This window comes from Topomyia yanbarensis, chromosome 3 (assembly GCF_030247195.1).
Source record: "Topomyia yanbarensis strain Yona2022 chromosome 3, ASM3024719v1, whole genome shotgun sequence".
Taxonomy (NCBI): domain Eukaryota; kingdom Metazoa; phylum Arthropoda; class Insecta; order Diptera; family Culicidae; genus Topomyia; species Topomyia yanbarensis.
Window position 1 is genome coordinate 290,309,005 of NC_080672.1, and position 9,034 is coordinate 290,318,038.

The 9,034-nt window shown below is 37.9% G+C and overlaps 2 protein-coding genes across 2 annotated transcripts; one reads left to right on the forward strand and one right to left on the reverse strand.

Moving 5' to 3' along the window:
• The first annotated feature begins 297 nt into the window (after positions 1-297).
• On the forward strand, positions 298-1,046 carry LOC131691245 (NADH dehydrogenase [ubiquinone] 1 alpha subcomplex subunit 5). The gene is made up of 3 exons (XM_058977486.1): positions 298-455; positions 564-725; positions 781-1,046. Exons 1-3 carry the CDS (start codon positions 435-437, stop codon positions 967-969), a joined length of 372 nt encoding a protein of 123 aa, XP_058833469.1. The 5' UTR covers positions 298-434; the 3' UTR covers positions 970-1,046.
• On the reverse strand, positions 983-8,650 carry LOC131691246 (uncharacterized). The gene is made up of 3 exons (XM_058977487.1): positions 8,473-8,650; positions 8,215-8,404; positions 983-1,119 (listed from the first exon to the last, which is right to left on the reverse strand). The coding sequence occupies exons 1-3, from the start codon at positions 8,545-8,547 to the stop codon at positions 1,079-1,081; spliced, it is 306 nt and encodes a 101-aa protein (XP_058833470.1). The 5' UTR covers positions 8,548-8,650; the 3' UTR covers positions 983-1,078.
• Between the last annotated feature and the right edge of the window lie 384 nt (positions 8,651-9,034).

Here is a 9,034-nt window from a genome sequence, read left to right on the forward strand (position 1 = left end):
GCTATGCATTTTGCCTTAGTGTATATTATCAGCGGTAAAACCATGTAATATATGCTTATACGATCCTGCAATGAGTAAATACAGAGTGAATGGTTGAATTAATAGCCTTCTATGTGGTATAATCGTTAAATAAATTTAAAAGTTACAAAGGAATTTTTACACGCGGTTTTCTCCGTTTGACGTTTCTCGTAGATATGATGTAATGAAAAACAGCTCTAATAATTTAAAATTCTATCAGTTTTGATTCGCAGCACCAAACCGGCTCCTTAGCGGGCATTGGTTGCCAGTTTGTCTAATTTTTGAGTTACGAACTTCTCACTTATTGACTTTTCTTTCTTATTGAGTATTGACGTTCAAGGAGAACTTTGGAATATTTTCAATTTTGTTTAATTTAGAACGTACAGAAGAATTAACATATTAAATATCACAGAAAGATGTCTGGTGCTATTAAAAAGGTATGGAATTGTTGTAAAAGCAAAATATTGATAATGTTAAGAACTGATGCTTTTGTAGTTGCTTTGAATCTAGACGATTATGTCATAAAGAACTTTTTAACATTGTAGGCGACGGAACTAACCGGATTAGCCGTGGCCAAAAATCCACACCATACTTTGACGGCGTTGTACAATAAGATCCTACGAGCTGTTGCCAAAATGCCCCAAGATGCGGCCTATCGTCGATATACGGAGCAGGTCGTCAATGAGCGGGTCAAATGTGTTGCATCGGTAAGTAAATGTACGTTTATTTAATGGAATGTTTTATTGAACCAGGAATTTTTAGTCCCCAACTGTACGTGAAATTGAAGAAAAAATAAATTGCGGTCAGGTTGAAGAACTAATAATTCAAGCTGAAAACGAACTGAACTTAGCCCGCAAGATGTTGGGTTGGAAACCGTGGGAGCCGCTTATTAAACATGCGCCAGCTACACAATGGGCGTGGCCACCGGCAAAAATCCATGAACTCAAGTAATCCCTTATGTTTATCTAATGCTACACTCGGAGCTAGCTATATTGTCCTGTAAATAGATTGCGGGTTAGTACAACAAATTCGTGTTATTTCTAGTTCAAAGAACTTCCCTTTAGGTGAACACTATTTTCAATTTAAGTCGGTAGTCGCGCCCTATGAAAGACATTTAAAATTTGTTTAATTTTTTTTGCAAATTACGATTCCGTGGCGAATTGTAGGTGAATAAAGAACCGTGAATCTGGTGAGGTATGCAAACTAGGCGCGATAGTACTATCCAAGTCAGACTTGGATATCATATGCATTTGGAGCAATATCAGATGTTGCTTTAAGCTGTTCTCAACCCCTGATCGGAACTTTTCACGCCGCCACCCGCGTTACGGCTTGCTAAGCCCAAACTTGTGTCGAAGGGGATCAATTGAGGTTGTCTGACGAATTCTTGATGGTCCCATCATTACCGTTTCTGCATTAGAATCGGCGGACAGCATTAGTTGATTCTACAATTGAGATATCTGACATTTAAAATACGCACACTGAGATCTCGCATTTTTTACTACCGCACTCCCCTCAGGCCTAGGCGCGGTTTGTTTGCCTCCTAATTCCCACACCGGCTCTTAGAAATGATAAGCAGCCCTTTCGGGTCGATGTGGTCTGTTCGAGTCGATGCGGTCGCAGGTGAAAATAAAATGTTATAATCAAAACATGACTCGTATTATGTATTAATTTTCTTCTGAATATCAAAGTAGTAGTATTGAGCTAATCCTATCCGTTATTTCACAAAAATATGTAGCTCGTGGGAGTACTAATACGCAACCATGCGCTGCTAGGCCTCATGCAAAAACTGACTCAGACATCACTTCGCTAAAAGTTTAATAACTTCTTCTAGCATAGTCGGATTTACTTACAGTCTTCGACAAAGTTGTAGAAAATTAAATTTTCTTCCTTATTTTTATTTGCAGTGATAATCTGATGCACACAGTGCTACCCAACGGTGTAAATGCGAAATAGTGAGTTTTATCCATCCAGACTTGCCCGATTTGGAAATTTGGTACAAAACTCCTGCCTGGACTAGGAATTGTTTCAGGGTGGGCCGATTGAGTTTTCAAAAATTGATCGTTTTTCTGGGCAGTCTACTGTAGTCATTATATGCTGAAAACGAGTGAAATTCACTAAGTTTTTTCGAAGTTTTTTTTTTGATATTTTTAGACTTGGAATTTGTCCTAAGTCCGTTTTCATTCTTTTTGGGATCTAATTCCGCAGTCGATGTTCTGGACACTGGAACGCACTTATAGTTTCGGATATTGTGACGCATAAGAACTGCGTCATAATGTCCCAATAATGTGCGGCATATCGTCCGGAACATGCATCACAACAAGGGTGCGTAATAAGGTCCGAAAATAAATGTACGTTTTAAAGTACGCAGCCATCCTAGTGTCACGTGCTTTTTACGCCAATATATTCTGATTCCTGATTCCTGTCACAGAGTCGTCCGAAATCCGTACTGTGCGTCATAATACCCAGATTATATGGCTCACACGATATTGGGGTGTTATGATGCAGAAACTGCGTTATAAAGTCCAGAATCCTTTGATGCACTGATAGTTTCGCGTATCATGACGCATAAGAACAGCATCATAACGTCGCAAGGCATTAGGTCCCAAAGAAGGGCGCATCATAATGTCATATAATGATATTATAACATTATCCTGGACTTTATGTCGCATTAGTTCTGCGTCATAACATTCCAATATCAGTGTGCGCTATAAGATCCCAGACATTATATGAAGCAGAGCTACTCGCGAACGTTGTGACGAGAATAACTTCGGTTGTTATGACCCATTCTTAGTTTCGGATCTTATGATACATTCTCGTACGTCATAATGTCCCGGATGTTATGCCGCTCACTGTTTTGGGACGTTATGACGCAGTATCTGTCACGGTGTATTTGGAAAGAACAATTTTATTAGAAAAAATCGACATTGCTAAAACTTCAGCATGTGATAGAATGGGCTTTTCCCTTTCATTTGAAAGTAAAATTAAAATATTCTCTCGGGGGCTCCAGAATAACTTTTTATTTTAAAGTTTTTTTTGTGTGAAAACTTTTCAATGAAACTACATTGCGATCCAAAATCGCCAGAGAAAGCTATTAAATTTTTATCAAAGTTTCTAGATTCGCACGGGGCCTATTGGTAGGGAAGGTTTATTCCAAAAACATTTTCATTTGTAAAAAAATGGACTGCCTTGTTTTAACAGTGTGCTCAGAAGAACCTGAATGCTAGCAAAGTCCCACCTTTAAGTGGAAAAAACATAATTCTAGATTCCACCGTTTTTCACCGCACCAATGATATTTTAGGAACAAGGAGATATAGATTCGTCAATTTGAGATGCTATTAAACGAACAAATAAGTAGAAAAGGCACAAACAGAATGAGGAATGGGTGTGATGGACAAGCTGTGGCTCCATCCACGCTAAACGAAGTGCGAAAGGTTATTCGAGAGCTAAAAAACGACAAGACTGTTGGGAAGGACGGAAGCCCGATTGAACTTTTAAAAGTCTGGAGTGATCGGGTTTACGAAGCAATCCATTGCGTGATAGGTATGATCCGGGTAGAAGAAGAAACGCAATCGGATTGGTTAAATGGCATCATGCCCCTAGCGGACTCACCATCTGTTTGTAGAGTTCAAGGCTGTGCACGATTCAGTGAAAGGAAACGAACTATGGCAGATAATGCTTGAACATGGCTTTCCAACAAAACTAATTAAACCGATTCGTATGACGCTGGATGGGTCAAATCAAGCGCCAAAGTAGCCGGAGTGACATCCGTCTCATTTGTGACGCTAGAAGGATTGAAGCAGAGTGAAGGCACAAATCTACGAATAGCATGGGGAATTTACTAATCGAGCCAGTATATTGATTTCGGGTGATGCACTCTCTAATCTAATAGTAAACATAGCGCTTGATGGTGCAATAAGAAGATCAGAAGAGCAAAGGGATCGAATCACTAGCTGGACATGTAGCGTACTCGCAGTAGACCTGTGCGCCGCCGCGCCACGCCGCCGCCGCAGGTAATTTTTAACGTACGCCGACGCCGAACGGTAGATCGGCGGCGCGCCGCCGATGCATTTTTCTTGCGCCGACAATTCGCGAGCTCTAATATTATTGGTTCATAACTTTATCCACAAATCTAGGAACATTGTCTATGGACCGAATATACGACGTTAACTGATTCATGATTTATCACGTCTTGATAATTATTTGGTATTAGTGGTCGTCGATTGGATTACAAAATTAAAATAATCTTGATATTTTCTCTAAAACCACTACACGACACTCGCTATATAATTCAAAGATCCATTCTTGCTTCGTCAACTGGTTATGATTGTGAGCATATAAGTTTCAATTCACCATTCGTGTGCGTGAAATGGTCCACAAATTAAAAAAAAACTTCCACTTTCAAGATATATGTGCCTGAAATTTACGATTATGTGCCTGATCCTAATCTTTGCACCTAATCAATTTCATTGAAACGCAGTGTATTATTCATTGATTTTTTAACCGATTCTTAATTCCTAATATGCTACACACGATTCACCAGTCGAGCTCGTGAAACTGTTCATGATGTAATTCATGAAGTAATTAATTTTCCACATAATTTTATTATACTTACGTAAAAAATACAAGGAACTCAGACTATTATTCATGGATTATTCGCTCTGCTTTTTGGTTTTGAAATTTCTATGTGAGCTATTGTGTACAACTGCTAGCAACCAGTCTCATAGGCACGAGCATTAGATACAAAGACATTCCTTTGTTAAAATTCAGAGAAATGTTCGGAATTAAATGAAACTGCGCTGAGCAAAATACATTACCTAACCACAATTCATGTCCGTGAAATAATTTAGAAAACTATAAGACATGTGACTCTGTGTAAAAAATCCAACGGTAAGCTCAAGACTAAAATATCACGATAACACGACGAGAATTTACGAAAATCCTTGCACGTCGTTCAATTCTTGACTATTTTAGTCAATAAAGTTAATACAAATCAATGTTTCATCGAGTTTTGAATTAGAATCATAAAAATATTAAACATATTCAGACACAACCACCTACTAAACATTTGAGTATAATGTCATTTTTTTTTTGCGTGAACTAGTTTTGTGAAAACATAAAAATTATTTTCAATACGTGGTTTATTTATAATTGATTGAATCGTTACCAATTTTTAAAAAAAATTTCTCGAAGAATAGTTGAGCAAAGTGATCTTGACTTTTCGCGACGCTGGTGCACAGATGTGGCGATGCAGAGGGTAAGATTTCTAGTCTCATAAATTATGCATCGTATGATCTAGCCCCACTCAAGAAAGATTTTCAGTGATTTGCACCAGCCCGGTATCACAGACAAATAAGACGTAATACGAGATGAATTTTCATCACTCGTAGAAAAAAAGGTCGATTTCAATTACAAATCAGTGGCGTTAGTGAAGAGATTTTGACACAGAGCTAAATGCGTTACTTAGTTTCCGCACGGTCGTTTTAATCTAATGCAAACCAAAACAAACAATATGGGCCGGAAATGTGAAATTCATTCTTGTCGCAGTGCCCAAGGTGGGAGTTGTTCACAACCCATTCTTAAGTTACAACACGATGCCAATCGATGACTAAGCACATAACAGTATGTTAGTAATTTAATTGATTCGGTGTATCGAATGTATGCAATGGATTAGAATTTGTTGGTCCCCGGAACTGCTGGAGAAATTGGCGGGATGCAGGTGCTACGAAAACTAGAGATACGCTCAGGCCATTTTCAATCAGACTTGTTTAGTGATCAGTTTCAACCTAACAGGAGCTAACACGTCAAGTCGTGGAATGATTATGATTGATAGTAACTGTATATTTAGGTTTCGTCAGGGTGTAGAAATGTATGATTGCAGCACATCGAGCATACTTTGCACTCAAGATAGAAGCAGATCGTACGTTGTAAGAAAATGTAGTACCAGGGAATCGTATTCCTTATCATTGTGGCGATTTTGTACTTACAAGAAGTAAAAGTAAACACCAGCCTGGAAAATGAAGTAATGTGTCTACCTTGAAAGGTGTCCTTACACGATCATTAAAAGTGACATTTCTGCGCAGTAATACCAATAATAACGCCTCGTGTTAGGGTACCTGATATCTGCGGGATTCTAAAAGAGCGATGGTAAACAACCCAGAGACAACTTGAAAGATAGTGCTTGTTTCATATATGCACCACCGATTTGATGGTGGCGCTAGTATGCCTTCTCTGTATGAGTACCACGAACAACGAAACGAAAAAGTTTCAAGAGAAAAGCGTGTTTCGCTACGTGTGTTATGAACGCCGTCAATGCGGCTAGAACAACATTTAGAAAAACCTTATTCCAAAATGTGAATAAAGAAAACTATTATTAGAGAATAAAGTTATCCCTAACTGAAAACCATCAGCAAAGTTACATAAATCTTATTAATATTTAGCTGGAAGTCTGTTTTTAACAACCGGCTCTCTTCCTTCCTAAACATGTTTTGAATTTCTTGTTGTGTGAAGTTTGAAATCGTTAAATCATTGGTGCTTTTTATCTCGAGAATCGTAAATGAAAAACATTTTGGCCAATGAAAGTACATCACCACCAAGCTTAACAATTCGTTTTGAATAGAATTTGTGTTTTTATCAGAATTCTAGCAGCAAAAAAAAATCACCATATCACCCCCAAAATTTGCTTATGAATTCAATATATTGGCGCTGTCAATTGTCCCCGGGCTTACGGTAAAGATGACTAAATAGAAACAAAAACAATGAAACGACAACAACAATTAATTTCCTCAAACAAAACAAAAAAATTTTTACCGTTGCTTAATTTCCCAAATATAGAACAATAAATAATTATTATGGGTCATTGAAATACAGTCGTTACTCTGCATTCTTCAAATTTGTCCATTGCAATCATTATTTCATGCGAAGTCGTAGTATGCGACATCGACAATTTTTCTATTTCGTTCTTCAAATTTTACAACTGTAAAAATAGTTCCACCTTTCATTTATTATCCTGCATTTGGCAAGCAGGGTGGCCACTATTGAAGCTCCAGTTGAAAAAAAATTCGATATGGTTGCGAGAATTACATTTTATGCAATGTGTTCAACAGATGTCGCTAGTACATCGTGGGCGATGATTTTTTTAGATTTTCTTTAAGCTGTAACGTTTGTTTGTATGTATGAGCCCGAGCAGAGTCTGACAACAAAATGAATACTAAACATGATGTTGTGATATTCGGCAAATGATTACTCAGGTTGTTGTCGTTCTGGTCGTTTTAACGGTTAAAAGATCAAAATGGAGAGCAACAGAATTGTCCTATGACATCAAACAGAAAACTAATTCTGCTATTAGTGAGAGTAAATTGAAAGCTCATTGAGATGTTCAAAAAATTTTGATAACAAAATATGTATTCAATTTAATGTTTCACCAAAGAAATATAAACATAGAAAATTCTTCTAAGAAACAAGGATAGCAAGAGGGGATCAAAATTTGATATCATATTTAAAAAATCAGAAACTGATAGCAAAATTAGATTTCAATTTGATGCTATTATCAAAATATGATTTCTAGTTGTTGTAATTTTGATGTTCGACTTTGCTCGGGAAGTCTGTTACAATAGAAACCGAAAATTTGGGAAAGGAATTGTACAGCCAAGAATTTTTTTTAGTTACATAGGCGTCAATATTCGTCACGCCGGCGCGCCGCCGCCGTTAGGGTCCAACGGTGTGACGCCGCCAAGGCCGCCGCCGCCGGCCAAAAATGTCGCTTACGCCGCCGCCGATTAAAAATGCATCGGCGCACACCTCTAACTCGCAGGTTAATTGCAATCGACGAAGATGGCGCGTGCGGCAGGTGTTCAAAAGGACTGGACATGCGGACAAGATCGAATAACCTGGAAATCATTCGGTCATTATTCGGAGTACCCGGATTGCTCGGTCACGATGATGATGAAGATTCCCATTAGAGTAGCATCCAAATCGGTTGGATTTTTACAGCCAACGTGGTATAGTTATTCGCAGAGCAGCATTCAAAAATTTTATTTTCGATTATGGCCGCATCTTAGTTTTCTAAAATTTCATAAAAAGAAATGTGTAATGAAAAGTTGCTAGGTTCTAAATTCAGCCATTTCTCTAATTTATGCCCAAAATTAACAGTTTAATAATTATGCGTCAGAGTAAGCATCCCACTGATTTTGGCTTTACCATTTCCGTCGTATGCTCCAAAATGTTGATTGTAACTGGCCGAACCTTGTATCTCTGTTGCTCCGCTCTGGCTCCGCCATAATCGAGCTATTGCCTCGGCCGTAAAATCCGTTCCCTCGCCCTGCAAGTGCGTTGCGCCTACATTGGCCGTGAATTGGCGCTTGATTCGTTCATAGCGTAGCGAAGAATGCTTGATGACGAAACCAAAAAAGATTCAAATCATATTTTTGATTGGATCGAAAAAGGCTCGAACATTACCTCTTTGTTAATTGGATCGCACACACTGTAATTATTAAGAACAGCTAGTAATACTATGAACAATAATTTAGACATTTTCTAACAACTTGTCTCAAGCCCTTCAATTGATCTAGAACAGTACACAGAACGAAAACAGAAACTGATTGATTAGTTAATATTCTTCTGTATATTCGTGAAATCGTACTCTTCTTTATTACAGCTGATAAGAGTTTCTCTCCAAATGAAACATGCAGTTTTATTTATTGTTCGTTCAATATGAAGCTGTTGACACACTACCTCAGCTATGGGTTAGTTTAGTAGATTAAGGGGTTTTATACATTTTTGTGGATTTTGTTAAACGTTTGTAGCAATAATTTTAATCAGAAATCAGGATAAATTGGCTTAAATGGCATGCTCGCCATGTGAAGTCAGATATTGGTGCCGTGTTATCCAACACATCGAAATTGTCATTAAGCAGGCTCAGATTCATAGATAATATGCCATGTTACTGAATTTTAAAATATCTGGCGTTTTCAGAATTTTTAAATTCTGCTGGGTTACTGAGATACAGCGAAACACGATT

Excerpts from the sequence above, each read along its gene's own strand:
- LOC131691245 (XM_058977486.1), top strand. The coding sequence starts at position 435 with ATGTCTGGTGCTATTAAAAAG. Across the intron at positions 456-563 it reads TGTCTGGTGCTATTAAAAAG|GCGACGGAACTAACCGGATT; the intron begins GTATGGAATTGT and ends TTAACATTGTAG. Across the intron at positions 726-780 it reads GGGTCAAATGTGTTGCATCG|TCCCCAACTGTACGTGAAAT; the intron begins GTAAGTAAATGT and ends AGGAATTTTTAG.
- LOC131691246 (XM_058977487.1), bottom strand. The coding sequence starts at position 8,547 with ATGTCTAAATTATTGTTCATAGTATTACTAGCTGTTCTTAATAATTAC. Across the intron at positions 8,405-8,472 it reads GCGATCCAATTAACAAAGAG|CATTCTTCGCTACGCTATGA; the intron begins GTAATGTTCGAG and ends TTCGTCATCAAG. Across the intron at positions 1,120-8,214 it reads TGGAGCATACGACGGAAATG|GGCGCGACTACCGACTTAAA; the intron begins GTAAAGCCAAAA and ends TGTCTTTCATAG.